General features: G+C 38.4%; 1 protein-coding gene across 6 annotated transcripts in view; it reads right to left on the bottom strand.

Annotated features, from left to right (window-relative positions):
• Nucleotides 1-345: 345 nt before the first annotated feature.
• The window catches only part of SCAPER (S-phase cyclin A associated protein in the ER), a 500,548-nt gene continuing 476,668 nt past the window's right edge, over nt 346-24,225 (bottom strand). For all 6 annotated transcript variants that reach the window (XM_073619203.1, XM_073619204.1, XM_073619198.1 and 3 more), the window contains 3 exons: nt 7,839-8,030; nt 3,948-3,999; nt 346-801 (listed from right to left, as the gene is read on the bottom strand). In XM_073619203.1, the coding sequence (XP_073475304.1) occupies nt 713-801; nt 3,948-3,999; nt 7,839-8,030 (333 nt within the window). In that variant the 3' untranslated portion in view covers nt 346-712. The remainder of the gene's footprint in view (nt 802-3,947; nt 4,000-7,838; nt 8,031-24,225) is intronic.

Raw genomic sequence — 24,225 nt, 5'->3', positions numbered from 1 at the left:
TTCCAAAGCCATAAAGACAAGTTCTAGAGATAAAATTAGGGCTAGTTTTCCAAATCTAGCAGAGAATAACGGTGCAATGAGTTTCTGTAGAACTGACTCACAGTTTGATTTTGTCTGCCAGAAAGCTGGCTGCAACAATCCTAACAGGGAGTCTGCAAAATTAATTGTGTTTATATTAACCCTAATTGGAGTGTGGTCTTTGCTGTCACCTCTGAATTAGAGTTTGAAGCATCCATCCTTAGAAACGTATTTCTTAACCATACAGAGAAACACATTCGTGCAGCTTTCTGCTGTATCTGCAGAGGTCCTAATGAGGAAACTATAAACTAAACATCACACGAGAAAGAAAATAAGTTATTTTATTTTAAGATATATAGAATTGGAAATTTCAGTTTAATACAGTTCTCGATCACTGCCAAGTAATCTGCAGCTCACTGGTAAACAATGAGCAAGGTGAGATGCCTTTTGCAGTGAACGGGGAAATATAAAAACGGTTAGCCAAGTTTATCTTAGCATGCAAGCAAAATCTCACAGCACAATGCATTTACATGCGGAACATATAAATAGTGCACATTAACAATATGGAGCATTTTTACACACAGCATATTATACTATATTACATAATGTGTCAATTCTGTACATGTAGTAGGAGGAGTTATGGATCTATAACCAACCGTCCCATATTAAAACATTAAAAAATGAATATTGCAGCTTAATCTTTTTTCAGGAAAAACTGACGAGAGGGTTCCCAGCAATGACGTGGGAAACGGCAAGAGAATTCAAGGTACTGCTGGAAAAAATCTGTGGGGAGAAATGGAAAAATAATATTATTACATGCATTATAATTATATAAAGTCATTTTCAGTTGCTTCTACATCAGTGTGACCTGGAAGAAGGAGGGGAAGGTGATCACAAATGTTTACAAAACCTCCTGCTCAATACTTTAGAAATAGTGAGAGATGTCGCCCTTTCCACAGACTCTAGCAGACATTGGTAGTTCATTTATTGGTTTATTTGTTTTCACATGCCATCTGCTGAATGGTTCTAGTGCAGGGACCAGAGGTAAAGTGGCCAGTGAGAGGTCACCTGGAGGTTACCTAAGATGGAAGCCAGGCTCCCCTAGTTCACAGTCAGTGTCATTGCCCTCTAATACAGCACCTTGTATTTGATGCAATGTACTACACGGTTTGTATGGTAGCTTTCTTTAGAAATGTAAAAGGCAAATTTAGAAGAGGGCTTTTTTTTTTTTTTTTTTTACAAAAATAAAGTGCGTTATAGTCTAAAGAACATTTTCCAGATATAAATGTGAGACAGATTACTTTAAAGTGGCTCTGTAATAACAGAAGTATGAGGGCTGCTTTTGCAAGCTTGCCTCTAAAAAAAAGCCAGGCTGTATATAACTTAAAGTGTTTCCACTTCTGCAGCCAAATTGGGATAACACTTTCTTTACATCTATTATATGTCCCATTCATATAGCAAAACTTAAAAAAAATATTTAAAAGTGCAGCTAACTATTTTAGATTTTCTATTCTGGACCCTCTACAAAGGTAAAATGCTACATAATTCTCGCTTATGAGAGGGCTGGGCAACTGTTTTGCCATAATTAACCCTGTCTGTACTGTGAAGGAAGATCTTTATTATCAACTGCAACAAGATTTGAACACTGTCCTAACAAAGGGTTTGAGGTTTAGGGGCTGGACTTCTTGCATTGTAAGTTAATGAGGACAGACTTGGGACAGACTCACTCTGACCTTGTTCAAAAAATCTTGCAATCAGCCATGACACCTTGTCCTGAGAAACATCTAAAGCGTTTTTAAGGCATGCTGTGTGAATGGAAACATATAACACACAGGTGTTAAAGTGGAGAAAAAGTGGAAATGTGCTTCAAGAATTTTACTAAAGACCTAGAACAAGCATGACTGTACATGAGTGTCAGAAAAAGTGTCATAAGTACTTGTCAATATTATCAGTTGTTCTGGGTCAGCAACTCAGCATCAAAGTCAAAGTATCAGAATGACAGCCAGGCAACTAGCATTTTCAAAAGGAGAGGTTAGCAACGGCAGCCTACCATAATAGCCCATGACAGGTTTCCTTTATTGTAAGTAATGGCTGCTTATCTCACTGCGGTCAGACAGAAAAAAACACTTTTTGATGTCTTTAATGATAGAAAACATCAGTAACGCTCCTGGTAGCCAGAGACCATGTAGTCTTTTGCCTAGACTAAGGCTGAGCATCACATAGGCTATGAATTCATGTATGCCTGATTATACTCGATTGTCAAGCTATTTAAAGGGATTTTAACTAAGCCTATTATTTTTTCAGAATAGAATGAAAAAGCAAAAGGTGAAGGATTTTGCATTCTATTTTCTGCTTTAAGCCCCTTGCACATGGGGCTGTCCAGCTGCAGTGTGTCCCTCCTGGCATTTTAGTATGCCAGGAGGAATAGGTGAGGTAGGCAGCCTGTCAAAGTCTATGGCAGGCTGCAGCTGGCCTGAACATTGTACAGAGTAGTCTTGGAGTATAGGGCCCTGTGTGTTCAGGGCCGAAAGTATGTAATGCAGAAGACCTGCGCTTCGGACACACCTGATCGCACAGGGCCCTAATCGCTGGTTTCACTTGGTACAGCATTCAGTACCATTCAGCCACAGCCTACCACAGACTTTTGACAGGCTGTCTGTGGGAGGGCTGGGCGCTGCACCTGTCCCTCCCAGGAGCACTAAAACACTGGGAGGAATGCACTGAAGCTGAATGGCCCCATGTGCAGGGGGCCTTAGTTAATAAGTTTATAGTGCTGTGTTTAAATTAATAAATGCTGACCACTGTCAGCATTAAATGGTTTGTCTCAACCATCTAATTGCCACTTGTGGTGGACAGCTTGGTCTGTTAAAGAAAGTTGAAAAATAACAGAATTTCTGCCCAGCTCATTAGGTGAAAATAAAGATAAAAACCCTAATAAAAGAAAAGCCACCATGTTTAAAGTTCACATTTTGAACATATTACACCTGTACTGAGGGTGTGACATGTAACATGTTCAGCACCTTTGCTTGTGACAGCAGGCAGGAGTCCTTCTCCCCTGCAGCTGCTGTCACATTAATAAACTAAAAGTATCATCTGCCATAGCACCACCGTGGTCCAAAATATTAGTGATATAGTTAAATTTTTTTTTATTAGATTAGACATGATCTGTCTCCTGCCAAGCTGCTTTGGGTCCAGGTTGTGTGTTTTAAGTGATCAATGACCCTTTTCAGGAGTGATTCCATTAACTTGACCACAACAGATATTAAACTTACTGGCCTGTAATTGCCAGCATCATTTAAAACACCACAGATACAAGGATTTAAGGATTCCCAATTACAATGTAAAATCTAACTTAGTTTCTAAGGTGATCATGGTAATTTGCCTAAAGCATCTCTATGTGCGGTACTCAGACATTTTCTAGTGAGAAATTTTCAAACCTTCTTTGTCAAGTGAAGTTATTTTATGAGTTTGTCACTTGTCTCCACACCGCAAAGTTCAAAGGGCAACATTGGTAGAACTCTAGGACCACCCGCTGAGGGTTCAATGAGCATAAATTGTCAAGTTCACAGCCTTCATGAAGTACTGTGTTTTACAATGACCTGTCCTGAAGTGAGTGTGTTGTGTGGAGGTAATTTAACCTGCTCCTAAGATGCTAGCTTGTTTAGCAAGTAACGATTTCCAAAAGCAGATGGATTCATTGAGTAAACTGCCTTTTGTTGCCAATAAAAGAACAAGCTGTCTCTCAATAGGCTTTTGTTGTGAAGTTGTTCACCATTTATTATGTACAATGAATTAGCACCATGTTCATTATGCTGCCTGGACTGTCAATAACATCTTCTGAAAACAAGCCATTTCCTTGCTCTGAAGGTCAGAAGGATAGACAGTTGTATGTCTGAATGGCTGCAATCACCCAGCCTTGGTTACATTACCTTTGTGTGGAGACGTTCTACTGACGGGATGACTTGATCCTTGCAAACAGTCCTAAGACAATAGCACAATGTACTGGTTAGCAGAGCGGCAAACAGTTACAATACTTACACATTGGTACGATTCTCAATTTACAACTATGGCGCCAGGGGGCTTAATATTGGCAATGGAAGGAATCATCTGGTTTCTTATTTTTTATGTATCTTAAAACAAAACTTTATATTTTCAGTTCTCAAGTAAAGATTAAAAGTTTTGGAAAATTTTCCATCCAATGGCATCAGTGTTCATGTTCTTGTACGGTAACGGAAAATGTATGTGTCTCAGTAATGGTCACATTAAACAGCCGTGGGACATTAAAATGGTAGAAATGTCAAAGTATGGTTTTAGACAATTTTGCATTGTAAGTAAAGAGGTAACTGATACCACAGATGCTTTTTTGGGACCAGTGAAAAAAGGACTGGTACAGTCTAATAACTTATTCTAAAATTAAGAAGCTTATTTACATAATGGAGGTATCTAGTAAATGAATACTGACAGTATACTACAATGCATGGTCCACTGTTAAAGTATGGATCCCAAATAATTATAAAATGTTTTATTAAAAGCTAAATACATTATTATAACACATAAGACAGAAGGAAAAGCAGTCATCTTTCTGAGCAGCACTAAAGCACATTAGATAAAAGCATCCAAGTTCCTGCTTCCTCTGTACAATGAAAAATAAGCAAATGTGACATTGTGTTTATAGGTTATACGATTAGAAACCAGAAAGTAACTGAGCAGAGCAGTGAATTACACAGCTCAGAGCTCCTGTCTTTACTGAACTCTCACTTAACTCGTCCACTGCCAGCGGCTTCAGAGCCACAAAATATAAAATGAGAGAACACAGATAATAAAAGGGTTGTTAGAATGTTTCTGGAGTTTCTGGAGTTCCCATTCTAAAAACTGATTTTGCAAAACAGCATCGTTCAATTGTCTTCATTTATAGGTGGAATTATTTGGCTACAGCACTAAAAGCTCAGCTAATAGTAACTTAAAACAGGTAACGCACATTTATAGAGAAACAGAATTCAGATGAAGTAATGACTTATTGAAAGGGTTTTGTGTGTAATAACATTAAAACACTCAAGTAGTTTAAGTAGTTGCCACTAATTACACAATGTAAAATATTAGCAAATGAACTCTCTATATAAATTGATATCACAATGCTTCCCACTTTGGTTTAGATTAGAGTGGGATTCTTTCTCACTCTCTGCTCTAATATATCAGGGTATATTTGTAATGACCAACCCCCCCCCAAAAATATCATAGTTAATGTTCCAGTTCTAATTGAATTACACAAGGCCTACTGTAATCTTTTGTGGCCAGTAGATATGGCACAGCCAGATAAGAAAAAAAAACATATAATTTGGTTAAACATTATTAGAAAAATAAACTGTATATTGAATCAGTTATATGGAAATAAAAATAGAAACATGATAAACAAATTGAATTGTTTAACATGTAATAGCTATAAAATCTATGGGAGGAATTTATCATATACAGGTGTGTAGTGCAAAAGGGGAGTAAAGTGTCATTCTGTGGCATTAGCTTGCAGTCTGCTTTCTAAAATGCCTCCACTAAGCAAGAAAGGTGTTGTGCCAGCTTTAGACAGGCTATGGCTCAAATGCAATAATAAATTTGTAATAAAAATGTAATAAAAGATTGTAGTTGCCATTTCAAGCATGTAAGCAAACGGGTTAATAAATTGGGGAATTGGCTCTGTACTTGACTCTACAAGCTGAAAGATCCACAAATAATTATGCTGTAGCAAAACGATTTCACATACAAAGTAAATTTAAAGCAATTTATTTCAGTATTGGATATGGTCGGGAATCCTATCAGCTTTTTTTTTCTCAGTGTGAAGATTCAACTTCACTTCCTGTTGTGTCTCCACAGCGGGGACACAGACAGCAATAAAGACTTGACAGAAGTTTTTTTTAAAAACACTTTTTAAGAGATTACAGCAGTAAGAATTATTATTTTTTTTTAGAAATATACAGGAAATTACATTACAAAATAGAATGATACACAAATAATATAAGGAATTTAATGGTTTTTAACAGGTATGGCAAATTGGTACAATTACAACAAAATCTTGTTGTCTTGTTCAATATTGGCCACAAACAGTGCACAATTTTTAGCATCTAAGGCTCCATGCACACTGGCATAAAAAACGTTGCTTCTACATGAGTTTTGTGTTCTGCCTGTAGAAGCAACCGAATGCCATCCTATGTGTCCATGTGTTAGGACGTTAAGAGGCATATTTTAAGATCAAGGTTTAGAGGCAAGGAAAAAAAAACCCTTCTGATTCGCCTTTCTGATTGGAGCTTACTGGCAGAAAAAATGTAAAACTCTCCTAAACTTTGTACAAAAAATAACTCTATATGAGAGTTTTTTACTCCAAAGAGAACAGAAGTTTTTTTTTTAAACCCAGTGTGCATGGAGCCTAAAGATCCACCATTTGGTCATATTCAAAAAGAGCCGAATAGAGAATTTTTTTATCCTAAGGATTTTCTGACCAACCATTATATTACTTATATTGTTTCTGTATCTAAATATTTGACCAACCAAATAATTATAAATGGAAAACAGGCACATGGGGCAGGGAATTTTTTTTTTTTAGGATTTTGCAGATACCGCCATAGATTACACATATTTTTTGTGTAACCTATGACGGCACCAACAAAATCCTAAAAAAGTTTCCCCTGCCCCTGTTTTCTAATTGCTTGGATGCAGGTACCATTTTATGCTTTATTGTGTTGCACTCACTTCTGGATAAATCAGATATTTATAAATATTTGTAAAAATCATTATACATCATTTACACAACTAATTTTGAGTATCAGACTCTTGGTTGGCATAAGCATGCCACCATTCAAACTCAACAGCTAATGTAAAAATCACAAACTGGCTTTCTTCATATGTGCCGTTAAAGAGTATAAAGAAGTACAAACTGGGAAATCACATACATACATGAAGGAGCGTTAAAATGCATTTTGTGTAAAAAACAAAAAAACAAAAAAAAACCCAAACAAACAAAAAATAAAATAAAACAAAATAAATTGTAGCATTATATGGGCTACGTTAATTGCACATTCATATTCCAAATAAGCCTATTATAATACTTTGGTGACAAATGACTGGATGGATTATTACAAACCTCAGAGTTCCATACACATCATGTATTAATAAATTGTATAATCCAATTTATGAAATACTACGTACACATTATAAAATATCAAATATACAACTATTCTATAAAAATGGACATAGTTTATCTGTATTGCAAATCTGTATATTGAAAGAAGCAAAAATTAACATTTTTGTCCTTACATCTAACATACGTTTTTGAATTTTCTGCTACTTTCTTTTTTAAATTATTTTAGCGGTGCTTAAACATTCAAATCAGATCAATTCATATAATAATACATGCATGGAATTATAAAGAAAAGAAAATAACTATGACAAACAGTACTGTCTGAAACCAATGTGATAACCCATAATATTAATATTAGCGATCAAATGATTCTATGCTACTTTTCAGTCCCTCCTTTTCTTTGCTAAATTTCTTTCACTTATTATTTTTATCTGTAACCAATACAAAATTCTGATTATTTTCCTTGTGAATCTTATCCATTAAAATAGTTTATGTTTGGGTATAAAAAATGTAATAAAAAAAAAAACATATGCTATAAAAAATATACTTACGGACATACTAAACTTCTCAGGGCACTCTAGATTTATTCTATTTGCAATTTTGCTAGCTCATTGTTTCCCTTCCCCAGGCACCTCCTACACACTTGTTCAGTTTTCAAGCTGCCCAGGTGCTGATCCCTTTCCCAGTTCTGTACCTGAATAAAAGTGGCAAGCAGCTGACAGCTCAACTCCTGTTCCAAAATCAGTCGATTCTGCAGATTGTTGTAGCAGGCGGCAATCAGTGTAGGAAATAGCAGCCGGACCAGCCGGGAGTCACTAAAATACTGGAAGGGGAGCTGGCAAAGTTTCTGAAGAACAGTGGGGTGACGGCCAGACTGGACAATGACCTGTAAGAATTAACAGCACAAGTAAAAACACTGTCTACTGGGAAAACAGCATGCTCCCGAGATGTAATCCTTTCCTTCCTTTCAACATTCTTAGACCATTTCAGCATCTGGAATACATGCTTGAAAAGAAAACAATCTAATACATTCAGTAACTTTTCTCCAAAATGAAAAAAAAAAAATATCCTTTATTAATGTATATTCAAACAAAGTTCCAAAAGCTGTGCCTTGTGTAAATGATTACTCTAGAATACATGTTTTAAATATAACCCAAACTGACAATACGGGCCTGGAGAATATATGAAAACATCACTTCACATTTTATCAATCAACTATTAAGCCACTGTACAGGATTTTAGAATACTGTAAAAACAATAATTACTGTCCTATTATGGTTATTAAATATGGTTAATACGGTTTTTAAAGGAGACAGCACCAAGGCTAGAAATAAAAAGTACTCATTGTACGCTATGTGCACCAGTATTTTTTTGCAGCGGGTGTACCTGTACACTAAGGGGCAGAATTATAGAGTGGTGAATGTGACATTTACCAAACATTCACAGGTGGTTAATCATTCCTTGTAATTTAAAGTGGTTGTAAACTCACTTTGAAAAAACAAAACAAAACAAAAACTAACACCTGCAAGACAAAGGCATAATGAGCTAGTATGCATAGCATACTAGCATACGCCCCTGAGATCGAAGCCCTCGCTGCAGTGCCCATACACAGCACCGGCCAGCGTCATCACTCCCGGGGGCTACTTCCGGGTATCACGGCTCTGGCGCTGTGATTGGCCGGAGCCGTGATGACGTCACTCCCGCGTATGCACGCGGGAGCCGCCGGTAACGGCACACTCACTGAAGCAAACGGCACGTGCGTGCCAGTGCTTTAGTTTGCTTCACTGCGCACGTGCCGATGACGTCAGCACATGCAAAATACAGGGGATATCTCCTAAACCTACACAGGATATCCGGGGTAGCTACAGGTAAGCCTTATTATAGCAAATAAGTGGTCTGTGAGGATTTACAACCACTTTAAAACATCAACCAGGGAGATTCACCTCTAATAATCATTTGGAGAATGCCACATTTGCTGATTTTTAAATATCTCCTTGAAGCTTACACTTTACAAATTAACCACTTAAGGACCGCCCCACGCAGATATACTACGGCAGGGCAGCCCTCCTGCGCAAAATCACATGATTTTGTGCAGTGGGTCTGGGGCGTGCTGCCGGTGGCGACCCGCTCCCTCTGTGACTGGACACAGCATGAGCCAATCAGCGGGTCTTGTGGCTATGATGGCCACTGGGACGTGCTGATCATTCACAAGAGAGGCTGATCATTCACAAGAGAGGCAGAACCGTTCTGTGCTAAGCAGAAACACGGATCTCTCTTTTCTTCCAGCCACAGCATTCCCCCCTCAGTTAGAATAGCACACATAACCCTTCCCAGCCAGTGTCATTAGTACAGTTACAGTGCAAATTATTTAGCACTGATCATTAGTATTAGTGGCACTGGTCCCCAAAAAGTGTCAAAAGTGTCAGTTAGCTGTCTAATTTGTCCGCTGCAATGCCGCAGTCCTGCTAAAAATTGCTGATCACCGACATTACTAGTAAAAAATAAATAAATAAAAGTTCCATAAAAATATCCCTTAGTTTAATTAAATATATACGCTTATTGGGATTTTTTTTTACAAAAAATATGTAGCAGAATACATATTGGCCTAAACTGATTAAGAAATTATATTTTTAAAATTTTTTATTGGATATGTTTTATAGCATAAAGTAAAAAATTTTGTTTTTCTTTTCAAAATTGTCTTTTTTTGTTTACAGCGCAAAGGAATAAAAACCGCAGAGGTGATACAACCAAAAGAAAGCTCTATTTGTGGGGAAAAAAGGGACATCAATTTTATTTGGGTACAGCATCCCATGACCGCACAATTGGCAGTTAAAATAACGCAGTGCCGTATCGCAAAAAATGGCCTGGTCAGGAAGGGGGTAAACCTTCCAGGACTGAAGTGGTTAAAGCATATCTAAACCCAAAAACCCAAATTTATTATAATTCCTCTAACTAGTCCTTAGATGTGACAGCTGTATTTTTCAGACTTTTTTCTTTATTTCTACCTGGTAAACCTGCAAATAACACATTTACTTTTTCTAGGGCATCTCTGGGGGAGTCATGGTTGTCACCCTAGGACAGGACTACAAACTTTCTTCCTTTCTTTATCGCAATTACATGGGGAGTAGGAGAATTTTTGATTTACAGAAGATAGCTTAGAAAAGTAAACATTGTTTTTAATGTCAGTTCAATTAGCAAGTTTCATGAAGACTGAATTTGTTTATGGCAAGATCAATGGGTATCTTCTGTACTTGCTGAAAATGTTCTTAGCCTGAAAACAAATGCATCCACTACATCTGAGGGCTAGTAAGCTGCAATATATTACATTTTTGTTCTTAGTTTTAGAACCACTTTAACTCACTGCATATCAATATGTCTGACTCATGCCAGCAGAATATTTACTGCTGGATGGAGTTGTTTGTAATGGTTAAGCCAGGCATAGACGGTTCAAATTTCGACTGGTTCATCAGGAACCGGCCAAGATTCGAACCATGTGTGAGCAGGCTGAATGTACCCAAGTTGATTGGTCGATCAACTTGGGTACAACCAGCACATCAGACTACATGCAATTATTGCTAGCGCCTATTATAACTTATAGCAGTAATCACTGTTTTCCCAGTTGGTAAGGCTCCCCTTGCTGGAAGAACACAATAGCTCAGCGGGGGGGGATTCAAGCGATTTTCTTTGGTCGGCTTTAGTTTCTGTGGAAGCTGCAAATGCATGCTATTGTGTGAGACAAACTTAATTTGATGAGACTGTCCAGACTTTGAGAGATTTCTTCTAAAGCCTAGTACACACTATTCGTTTTTCTCTGTTCAACCCAAAAAAACCCTCAGCTCTGGTAGGAGCCGCTGTACTGTCTTTGGATTGTCGGATCTCCAGGAATGACCCCCGCCAGAACACTCGGATCAGCTCTGGTCGGAGCCGCTGTACTATCATCGGATCGTCGGATCTCCAGGAACGACTCCCTGCCAGAACACTCGGATCAGCTCTGGTCGGAGCCGCTGTACTATCTTCGGATCGTCGGATCTCCAGGAACGACCCCCCCGCCAGAGCACTCCAATCAGCGCTCTCAGAGCATAATTTATGAACTGGTTGGCTGCTGGTTTCCCAGCATGCTTGTCTGACAGAAGGCGGTCAAAACAGCGGCTTCTGTCAGACCGGCTGGCACACACATGGGCCGAATGTCGGATGGTTTTTATTGAACCAACTGGTGTCAGCCGGCATTTGGCCCATGTGTACGGGCTTAAATGGTGCAATATATAAAAAGACAATGGCAAATAGCTTCCAACCTTGCATAGTTAACTTTGTGTTTTTTCTTGGGGCTCTTCTTTTATACTCCAACAAATGCTTGGAGCTTATATTGCTATCTCTTTTGCTAGCACCCAGTAACTTCAATAGCATATGTCTGCACTTATTAAATAAGCTGTAAGGGATTTCTGCATAGAGCAGTACTGAAACCAGCCAGTTATTATGCATTAAGGTTTCCTGTAATTTATGACTTTTTTTCAAAAATAATACATTATGAAGCTAAATTGAAACCTATGCAAATATTAGACAGTACCAGCATTGTCTTACAGTTCAGAATTTAATGCATGGTGAACTGCTAGATTAAATTGTTGAAAACGTGACAAACTTTGTAAATAATGGACAGTAGGGACTTATGTAGTAATACACCGACCTGACTGCTAGTTAACTCTGAAGGGAAAAAAACATTTTTTGACTTAGTAAGATGTATAATGAAAATGTTATCTTTTATGTTTTCGCTGGGCAGGGAGCACATAAACATAGGATAGGAATTCTATTTGATGCATTAATATTAAATTTACATCTGTCTTACTTTTACCAAGATCAGTTTGGTTATGATGATGCATAACATTACAAAAATATCCACGTGCATTATTCTAATATGTACTTTTAAAAGAACAAGTTTTAAGTTGGTATATCTATATCTATATATATATCTATATATATATATAGATATATATATAGATATATATATATATAGGTGTTTGTACCTTCAGATTGCTTGTTATAGCTTCTTCTTTGTAATTTTATTATATTTTATTCTATTTTCTGTTTGCTTACATTACTTTGTAATTTCTTGGAAAATAATAAAAATTACAATACAAAAACAAAGTTGGTTTAACTGTTTCTAGTTGCAAAGTAATTTGGAAGGTGTAACTATGCTTTAAATAGGCAAGGAGAAAAAACATTAAATATTAAACATCTTTGAAATATAGATTTGGAGCTGTAATAACACTACTGTGCTTCTTTTCTTAATAGTCTTCACTGAACCAAAATCAAATTGGATGCACAGCATATCCAGGCTAACTACATATCCATATCCTGTAGCTTACTACATAAGCTATGAGAAAAATGTTTGAAAATGAGCACAATATTCTAAAAGGTTTGAAAATGACCCTTTCTTTGGCTAATAAAGTAATTGGCTAACAAATTATAAAGAAAATGTGACTTCAGAATGTGAGCATCTAACATTAAGAGCAAATGTGCCAAAAAAAAAAAAAAAAAGTATGCATGTTATGAAAGAAAATGAGTAAATATATCTGTGCATATCCCTTGTATAATACTATACACACTATTACAATATATGTACAGAGAAAAGGTAATCTGTGTGATCTGAACATTTCATCTCTTACCAGAAGAGATATTCCTACCATATATTTTATTTTCATTATTTTGTACAATTTTGAGTTACTATCTGTTCTGTAACATTTTTTCTCTTTAAAAATAATGTCAAGAGTAGCAAAAAATGATCTTCTGATTTGCATATGTCTCATAACGTTCTGTACAAAAGATGCACTGAAAAAGCTCAGTTCACGGAATGAAATCTATCAATGTAAGTGGGAATTCAGGAACAAGGAAATTGCTAATAGAGAAGACAGTCATTAATTAAAAACAAATCAGTGAGGGAAAATTAATTGCGTTGGAGACGAATGATAGGAATATAGGTATAAGTTGGAATATGCTAGAGAACCAGAGAGCTATCTTTGTACTTCACATAATCAAAATTTGTTTGGACAATCACTCAAACACTATAATAAAAAAAAATAGAAAATTGAGTGAAAAACAGAATGACATTCTAACTGTAATTTATTTGCTAATTATTTCAAACTCCTCAATAGTTCAGATGTTGGAAAATGTACTTTGTAGATGTTTTAAAATTGTAGTATCTGTAAAATGAAGAAATGTTCTGGAGCTCTGTAAACTTTGGCTCCAATAAAACTGTGAAAAATGGAAAGTGGTGCTGAATGATTTACATTTGAAAGAAGACAAGAGGATCAGATAAGTGTGCACAGATCCTTTTCTCTGCAGTCATGCGACATTGGAAAGCCTCTATTGTTTGTCAGCAGAGAGACCCCTTCACCGTGTCTGTAGTGCAGGGGTTAAACTTGTAAATGTCAAGGGGCTTTCTATAGCCAGCATTACTGATCAGCTCATCCAAAAGACCTAACATTTCATAGCCACTTAGTCAGGCTTTGTGAAAACCTTTTCATCAGCCCACGATAAACATCTCCCATTAACCTTGATGGAAGGAGGGGCAGACTTTGAGGTGTAGGCACTGGGTCTGTGAGGTAGGACACCCACGTTTCATCCTTGGCGCCAGAATGACTTCAATACTAAGAGGATCTTTTAACCCCTTTTTTGCAAAAAATAAATAAAAGATCTAAGAAAGTAATCAATGACTTGTGGCTGTTACAAGCATGCATTGATTGTTGCATACTAGTTAAATATATACAGTATTTTGTTACTAGTACACACTACTAGCTAAAAAATATTGACGGAAAGAAAAAAAAAATCTTCAAACCAAAAACAGTGTAAACGTACCTCTGTTGTTACTGTTAAATACTCAAAAAGTAATTAAAAGCGTCATTTTTGAATTAGACCTTTAAAACACAATGGGGTTGATTTACTAAAACTGGAGATGTCAAAATCTGGTGCAGCTCTGCATGGTAGCCAATCAGCTTCTAACTTCAACTTATTCAATTAAGCTTTGACCATAAAACCTGGAAGCTGAATGGTTTCCATGCAGAGCTGCACCAGATTTTGCACTCTTCAGTTTTAGTAAATCAACCCCAATGTCTGCTGAAGCCATTGTATACACAAGGATGATATACAATAAAGCAGGGCTCGATAAAACCCAGGTCGCCACGGTGATAAGAAATTGTGCCCTGGCGCCCAAATGCTTACACAAACCCCGCACGCCCCCCCCTGCTATGTATCCCGTGCTCTGCTTGCCCATCTACAGGCCCAGGACTGGCATAGCAGGACAGAGGGGAGGGAGGAGAGCAGACACACTTCTGCTCTCCTCCCCTTCTTGTTGCTGACCCAGAAGTGACATGTATGACGTCCCCATTGATAGTTTCTCTGGGCACCGAGGCCAGAAAAGAATGTAATGCAGTGTGATGTGCATTGCATTACATTCAGGGGAGACATCCAGGGTCTTTTAGACCCTGGATGTTTCATTAAAGAGAAAAAAAAGTCAAGTAAAAATATATTTTTTCTAAATTGCAAAAAATTAACCAAGTACATAAAATCCCCTCCCCCACATATACGTACGTACAAACATAAACACACACATCAGGGTGCCTACGCCTGAAAATGTTGATTGCGATTCACATGCTACATGTCACCGGAATGAGAGCAACAATTCTAGCACCAGACCTCCTCCGAAACGCTAAACTGATAGCTTTTAAAGAGCATCTAAAATATAGGGTACTGACGTTTGTTGCCATTTAACAGGCGCACGCAAATTTAAGGTTTAACATGTCGGGCGTCTATTTACTCGTTGCAACCTCGACTTTTATATTTTACCAGAAATTAGACAAATTACTGCATTTGTGTAGCAAAAAATTAACTTTGTGTTTTTTACTGAAATTTTGTGGTAATATTGTGTGACATAACAAATTGGAACTACCACTGTTTTATCCTCTAGGGTGTTTGTTTTCAGAAAATATATAGTATTATGGGATTTTTATGTAATCTTCAGGCCTACAAAGCTTTTTTTTCAAACATTTGTGCAAAAAAACGCTAAGACGGCCCTGGCAGCAAAAGGGTTAAAGGATAAGTTCACCTTCGGGAACATGTTACATGTTCTACCCATAAGCTTTATTAGTTAAAAAAAAAAAAAAACTGACTCCAAATTTTTTGAAGCTGGCTTCTAGATTCAAAGCAAATTTGTCAAGCTCTGTCCTAGACCTTTGCGGTAATATTGTGTGACATAAAAATTTACAACTACCATTATTTTATTCTCTAAGGTGTTTCAGAAAATAATGTTTGGGGATTTTATGCAATCTGCAGGCCTAAAATTATTTTTTTAAACATTTGTGCAAAAAATTCAAAGACCGCTCTGGCAGTGAAAGGGTTAAAGGATAGGTTCACCTTCGTGAACATGTTGCATGTTCTACCTGTAAGCTTAGTTAGCTAAAAAAAAAAAAAACTGGCTCCTAACTTTTTTAGCTGGCTCCTAGATTCAAAGCAATTTTGTCAAGCTCTGCAATAAAGCATATCATAATGACCATACCTATACACTGCATCTTTATGGCAGCCCTTGGCATATGATGATATAATATAATATAATGATAATAATAATAATAATTTAAAAAAAAAATATTGTTGATTGATGTGTCAAACTCCTACCATGCAGGGTAGCACAGAGAATTATATAGATTTATAGATATAAAAAAAAAAAAAGGAAAATCAGTTGAATGTTATCTTTTAACCTGTAGGGGAAACCCCAGCTGTATTCACAGAGAGGTAGATGGACCAGCACGTTCGCTTACTTATTATTCCATAGGGAAATAAAGAAGAGCAGATCTATGAAATATATTTCAAACAAGAAATAAGAATGACAGTTTTTACACTTATCACCATTAATGTAGTGGTGGGGAATGCTTTCCACCAGCCACATCTGGAAAGGGTGGGACATCACATCAATGAGCCCTGGCACAGGTATGTCTATTGACAGTTCAAATGATCTGAGACGTACTCTGGCCTCTGGCCATTGCATCGTGACGTGCAGGGCACATGACATGCATGATGTATGTATGCACAACACTTAACATATATCTGGCTGTCAGAAGAAGGTATTTTATAATGAGAGTATAGCTAATGGGACCCAACAATCACACATGTGCCCTATTCACTTTCCACTTTTTCATTTATAAATGAGCCCCAACTATAGCTAAACCCATAAAATTGCAAAAACTGGTTAGGGAAATGCCTGTTTGTAAATAAGAGCACCCCTACATGCTTGATTGTGTAGTAACTTAAAAGCAGACTGCTAACATTACACAAGCTTCCAGTTCTGATCTTAAATAGTACACGCTTCCACTTTGGCACATACATTATACATAAAGGCAAGCAATACTCTATAAACAAGAAAAGTCCCATAGACGTGATGACAGCCCCTGTTTGGCAGCAAATAGTTTGAACAGAGTAATTATAACAATATACAAGTGCTGTAGAAATAAAGCAGAACTTATTCAACCCAAAAGCATGTTTTGGGCACATAGAATGGTACCAAATATTGTACTTGATCCCATGAATCACCATTACATTTAAATTGCTATCATCAGAAGTCATTTTATGTACTTTTACAAAAAATTTGTCCTATACTGCAAAAATATCATATATATATATACACACACACACTTACAGGCCACTTTATTAGGTACACCTTGCTAGTATTGGGTTGGACCCCATTTGCCTTAAGAACAGCCTTAATTCTTTGTGGCATAGATTAAACAAGGTGTTGGAAACCTTCCTCGGAGATTTGGGTCCATAGTGACATGATAGTATCACACAGTTGCTGCAGATTTGTCGGCTGCACATCCATGATCTGAATCTAACGTTCCAACACATCCCAAAGGTGCTCTATTGGACTGAGATCTGGTGACTGTGGAGGCCATTGGAGTACAGAGAACTCATTGTCATGTTCAAGAAACCAGTGGTGAGATCATTTGAGCTTTGTGACATGGTGCATTATCCTGCTGGAAGGAGTCATCAGAAGATGAGTACACTGTAGTCATAAAGGGATGGACATGGTCAGCAACAATACTCAGGTAGGCCGTGGTGTTTAAATGATGATCAATTGGTACTAAGGGGCCCAAAGTGTGCCAAGAAAATATCCCCCACCATTACACCACCACCACCAGCCTGAACCTTTGATACAAGGCAGGCTGGATCCATGCTTTCATGTTGTTTATGCCAAATTCTGACCATCTGAAATGGAGACTCATCAGACCAGGCAACGTTTTTTCCAGTCCTCTATTGTCCAATGTTGGCGAGCCTGTGTGAACTGTAGCCTCAGTTTCCCGTTCTTAGCTGACAGGAGTGACACCTGGTGTGGTCTTCTGCTGCTGTAGCCCATCTGCTTCAAGGTTCAACATGTGTGTTCAGAGATGGTATTCTGCATACCTTGGTTGTAATGAGCAGGTATTTGAGTTACTGTTATCTTTCTGTCATCTCGAACCAGTCTGCCCATTCTCCTCTGACATCAACAAGGCATTCTTGTCCACACAACTGCTGGATATTTTCTCTTTTTCGGACCATGCTCTGTAAACCTCTGTTGTGTGTGAAAATCCCAGTAGATCAGCAGTTTCTGAAATACTCAGACCAGCCTGTCTTGCACCAACAACCATGCCACGTTCAAAGTCACTTAAATCACCTTTCTTCTCCATTCTGATGCTTGGTTTGAATTTCAGCAAGTCGTCTTTACCACGTCTAGATGCCTAATTGAATTGAGTTGCTGCCATGTAATTTGCTGATTAGCAATTTGCGTTACCAAGCAATTAAACAGGTGTACCTAATAAAGTGGCCAGTTAGTATGTACGTATGTATGTATATATATATATATATATATATATATATATATATATATATATATATATATATATATATATATATATATATATATATATGTCAATACCTCCACTGGCTTCCACTCACCAAATTCTAATAACAACTTACAAAGCCATCCACAACTCGGCCCCCAGCTACATCACTAACTTGTCTCAAAACACCAACCTACTCGTTCCCTTCGTTCCTCCCAATACCTCCTGCTCTCTAGATCCCTCGTCAGTTCCTCCCATGCTCGCCTCCAGGACTTTTCCAGAGCCTCTTCCATCCTCTGGAACTCCCTACCCCAATCTGTCCGAATATCTCCTACTCTGCTTGCTTTTAGACAATCCCTAAAAACTCTTCTCTTCAGAGAAGCCTATCCAGCTGCCCACCTAACAACTGTACTTTTACTTTCTTTATCAGATCATCCCCCACAGCTATTACCTTTTGTATCACTCGACCCTCCCTCCTAGGTTGGAAGCTCTAACGAGCAGAGGCCTCTGATTCCTCCTGTATTGAATTGTATTGTAACTGTACTGTCTGCCCTCATGTTGTAAAGCGCTGCGCAAACTGTTGGTGCTATATAAATCCTGTATAATAATATAGAGTATACAGTATAATAATATATATAGAGAGAGAGAGAAAGAGAGAGAGAAATAGAGCGAGAGAAAGAACAGCAGGGATGGGGGGAGGGGGAAAAATTGGTTGCAGAGAAGGTATGTACATGCTTCATATGGTACCTACAGTAAAGTGAACTTGGAATTTGTCCACCTGGCCTAAGTAGAAGTTTACTTTAAGCCTAAATTCTTTTTTTTTATGGTACTGCCCATACTCACTAAAACAGGGTGGTATAAACCACTTTTTTTTTTAATTCTTTATTTCAATAAGGCATACGGTGATACAGAAACCTCAACAATGTTGAACATACAGTGGATCATCTCCACATATAAGACCACATGCCCAGTCATCACAGTGTCATCATTGGTTAAACATGTGAAGTGTAGATCAGACAGTGGGCTTCCAGGACTAGGAAGTCCATATCCTGCACAGTTTTTTACAGTTAATACCGTTTTATTAAAAAAAATTGAGAGAGCAGGTATGACCCAAAAGGGCCAAACAGCAAAGGAGAGCAATAGCAAAAGTAAAGAAAAATAGGGGGGAAGAAAAAGAGGGGGGAAGGGAAACCACCAGCCAGTACCTCCAACCACATCCTGGGTGCCTTTCCATTAGTCCAAACTCCCAGGGGAGTTAAGTCACCAACTCCGCATGCTCCTCAGAATAAACCAACTCTTGCCAATAAAACTACTTCTTGTGAAATTTCTCCCGGAGGCCCCTATCCATGGCTACCAGGTCCTCCATTGCATTGATTTTGGCTATTTTTTTCAACCAGACAGCTACCGCTGGTGGCTGTGTCTGCTTTCAACACAGTGGGATGTAGCTCTTCACTGCTGTGAGCAGGAAAGGCAAGATTTTCTATAGATCTTGCTTGGAATCTTGTGGTGGTGAAGGAGGAAGAACGCGGGGGTCCAAAGCAGCTCAAAATCCGTAAATTTCTGAACAATGCTGTGAATCTCGGTCCAGTAAGGCAGCTGAAGGCGACAAGACCAGAAGATGTGAACGAGAGAACTGGGTTCCTCCCCACACCTCTAGCACAGATCTGTGCTCTTAGGGAACCTCTTGTGGATCCTCACTGGCGTATAGTACCACCTTGTCAGTACCTTGTAACCCACTTCCTGATGGTTAGCACAGACAGAGGTTTTACAAGAGAAGAGAAGAAGTCTCTCCACTTGCCTTTCCGTGAACTGAAGCCCCAAGTACTGTTCCTACTTAGATATATGGGAAAGTCTGAAACTCAAGGGTGGCGCTAATAGCAACTGGTAAGTCTGGGATACCACATGGCGCAGGGGACTGTTCCAGACACAATAGCTTGAAGGTAGTAAGGCTCCTCCTGAAGGGTTCTGGGGAAGGTAAAGAGCCAATGAAATGGGCTAACTGTAGTTTTTGCCAGAAGGGAAGGGCCACTGGCTGTGTGTGAGGAAATGACGGACTTGAGATCGTTCAATCCCTTTCTGATCCTGAAATCTAGGGTCGCTGAATCCCAGACTGAAGGAAGGGTTCCCCACAACAGGGGTAAGCGGCGAAGGAGTGGTGTGACAGAAAAGTCACGAAAGGCTTTTTGGGCAATCCGCCACGTTTCACCTACAGTGGGGTGGTCTAATATCCGGCGTGGCAGATTCGTCTGGCACCAAGGCAACATGTCCAGCTGGGTCCCAGCCAGGAATAAACCACTTTTTAAAAAAATATGCAAGTACTGTACCCGTAAATTAATATATATAGTTAGGTCCATATATATTTGGACACAGCACAATTTTATTTTTTATCAGGTATTTACCAAAACATATTCAAGCTATAGTTATATAATGGATATGTGCTGAAAGGGCACACGTTCAGGTTTAATTTGAGGGTACGTACATCCGAATCGGAGGAAGGGTTTAGGAATTACAGCTCTTAAAGCAGTTGTATGCCATGACCAAAAAAAAAAAAACCTGTGCAAAGGCATAATGAGCTAGTATGCGCCGCATACTAGCTCATTATGAAATATTTACCTTGAAAAATGAAGCACCGGCACAGCCTCCCGGTCACCGATGAGGGAGCTGACAGGTGCCTCTGCGTTTCTTCCAGGTTTGCGGCTCCGGCGATGTGAGTGGCTGGAGCTGCGATGGACAGCTCCTTTGAACGCATGATGTAGGTTCACAGCATGCACAGGAGTCCTCCGTTCCAGCAAGGAGCTCTGATTTTCCGTCAGCATTCGCCAGATCTTCAGAGCGCATGCGCCGCGGATATCAGCGGCTGCATGCAAGGTGAATATCTCCTAAACTGTACAGGTTTAGGAGATATTCATTTTACCAACAGGTAAGCCTTATTCTAGGCTTACCTGTAGGTAAAAGTGTGCAAGAGGAGGATACAACCGCTTTAAGAATAGCCATCCCCCCTTTTTTAAGGGACCAAACATAATTGGACAATTGAATCAAAAGCTGTTTCATGGCCAGGTGTGGGCTAGTCCTTCATTATATCTTCATCAATTAAGCAGGTAAAAGGTCTGGAGTCGATTCTAAGTGTGGTACTTGCAACTGGAATCTATTGCTGTGAACCTACATCATGCGTTCAAAGAAGCTGTCCATGCAAGTGAAACAGGCCATTGTAAGGCTTCAAAAACAAAACAAATCCATCAGAGAGATAGCAGCAACATTAGGAATGGCCAAATCAACAGTTTGGTACATTCTGAGGAAAGAAGAATGCACTGGTGAGCTCAGCAACATAAAAAGGCCTGGACATCCACAGAAGACAACAGTAGCGGATGATTGCAGGATCCTCTCTATGGTAAAGAAAAACAAATTCTAACATCCAGACAAGTGACGGACACTCTCCAGGAGGTTGGCGTCAAAGTTTACAATCAAAAGAAGACTTCACAAAAGCAAACACAGAGGGTTGACCACAAGGTGCAAACCATTCATAAGCCCGAAGAATAGAAAAGCCAGATTAGACTTTGCCAAAAAAACATCTAAAAAAGCCAGACCAGTTCTGGAAAAGTATTCTTTGGATGGCTGAAACTAAGATTAAACTGTACCAGAATGAAGGGAAGAAAAAAGTTGGGAGAAGGCTTGGAACACCTCATGATCCAAAGCACACAACGTCATCTGTAAAACATGGTGGAGGCAGTGTGATGGCATGGGCATGCATGGCTTCCAGTGGCACTGGGTCATTGGTGTTTATTGATGATGTGACAGAAGACAGAAGCAGCCGGATGAATTCTGCAGTGTTTAGAGATATACTGTCAGCCCAGATTCCGCCAAATGCAGCAAAGTTGATTGGATAGCGCTTCACAATACAGATGGACAATGATCCAAAAGACACTGCAAAAGCAACCCAGGAGCTTTTGAAAGAAAATAAGTGGAATATTCTGCAATGGCCAAGTCAATATCCTGATCTCAACCCAATCGAGCATACATTTCACTTGCTGAAGGCAAAACTAAAGGCAGAAAGACCCACAAAGAACAACTGAAGACAGATGCAGTTAGAGCCTGGAAAAGCATCAGAAAGGAGGAAACCCAGTCTTTGGTAATGTCCATGGGTTCCAGACTTCAGCCAGTCATTGCTAGTAAAGGATTCTCAACAAAATATTAAAAATGAACATTTTATGATTATATTCATTTGTCCAATTACATTTGAGCACATGAAAAAGGGGGGACTGTGTATAAAAATGGTTGCAGTTCATAAAATTTGTACTTGATATTTATGTTCAACCCCTTAAATTAAAGCTGGAAGTCTGCACTTCAAATTAATTTGGATTGTTTCATTTTAGTTTTATTCTGGTGGCATACAGAGCCAAAAGTATGAAAATTGTACCTGTGTCCAATTAAGTCTATCAGACTTAAAGATTGCTGTTCACAAGCACACACCATCCAACTTGAAGGAGCTGGAGCAGTTTTGCAAGGAGGAATGGGCAAAAATCCCAGTGGTAAGATGTGGCAAGCTCATAGAGACTTATCTATCCAAAGCGACTTGGAGCTGTGATAGCCGCAAAAGGTGGCTCTACAAAGTACTGACTTTAGGGGGGTGAATAGTTATGCACATTGACTTTTTCTGTTATTTTGTCCTATTTGTTGTTTGCTTAAAAAAAAAACTTCTTCAAAGTTGTGGGCATGTTCTGTAAATTAAATGATGCAAGTCGTCAAACAATCCATGTTAATTCCAGGTTGTGAGGCAACAAAACATGAAAAATGCCAAGGGGGGTGAATACTTTTGCAAGGCACAGTAACTGTAGATTTGTTACCTTGCCTTTTGCTTAAAGTTGAACTTCAGGCAAAAAACTACTGTAAATACACAGTTGAACTACATTTATGTTTGTTTTTTTGTCTTAGTTGCCAAAAGACTGGTAATTCTCTTTAGTTAGTCTATTGTTTCAAACATCCCTGCCAGACTGCACAGTCAAGTCCTGAACTCCCTCTGAAGTTTTGCAGATTACACTGCAGATGAGCAATGAGGACCGGTCTTGGACCCTAACTAGCCTGTAACTGGATAATGAAGGTATAGCAGCACTATAAAGAGACCATCAATCCTCGAGTTCTCTTCTCTTGTCAAGGAACTTCCATTGTTTTTGATTGAAAGCACAGCGCAATGCAATAGCACGTTGATTCTCTCCTAATCTGAGATCTGCTGTGCAGCACATTACAGTAGGTAGATATCAGGCGAGATTCAGATATTTTTTAAGAAGCCATAATAAATGAAGTGTGTTATGTTATATGTCTGGAGCTCTGCTATAAAATGAAACGTAATACGATAATGAAATCAGGGGCTACCTGCAAGTCTCATTAAACCTTCATACCCTAGACTCAGACAAATGCAATATTTCCACATATCCCAGCTTGGCTGTATCGTTGGGTTTATTTATGTCCATTATTCTCGTCCTTTCATGATTAATAAAAAGAAAATATAAATCCCTACCCTTCTCTTTCTTGAACATATTTAGGTACATCATATTCACTTTTTGACATGCTTCTTTTTGTGTATGAACATGAATACTTTGGTATATGTCAACAAATGCTCATACATGTACAATATTGTTGAATACTTATGATAAAAACTAAAAATAAAATTAGCACCATGTTAGCCAAAGTAGTTAACAGCCTATGCCACCCAATAATGCGGAAGGTCAGAATGATAAACCGCATAGACTGGGAAGTAGTATATCACAGGTACACACCCAGGGCATGGCCACCTCAAATTGAAAACACAAGGAGTGAAAGCAACATCATTCTGAGAGATTTACAAGGTTTTCAAAGGCTTTGAACAATATGCTAAGAACACACTCAGAGTTCATAATACAACTTAATCAGGGGCAAGATCAACAAACTAATAGCTGGCATTTTTCAGTTGATGGGTGGGAAAAAGAAGGTGCAGCCACTTTATTGCTGTAAAACCTCTCCGTATAAGAACATGGGGCGCACTTGAGACATTTACTGCTGGACTCAGATGTGGTTCTTTGACAGCAACAGTAGGAACAAAAGCACAGAAAGCGGCTTTGCAAAATATACAAGAACTCTATAAAACTGTCTATCAAACTTATGGAATATATATATATATATATATATATATATATATATATATATATATACACACACACACACACTGTATATATACACTCATTGGCCACCTAA

This window comes from Aquarana catesbeiana, linkage group LG03 (genome assembly GCF_042186555.1).
Source record: "Aquarana catesbeiana isolate 2022-GZ linkage group LG03, ASM4218655v1, whole genome shotgun sequence".
NCBI lineage: Eukaryota > Metazoa > Chordata > Amphibia > Anura > Ranidae > Aquarana > Aquarana catesbeiana.
This window is presented reverse-complemented; position numbering and strand designations above follow the sequence as displayed.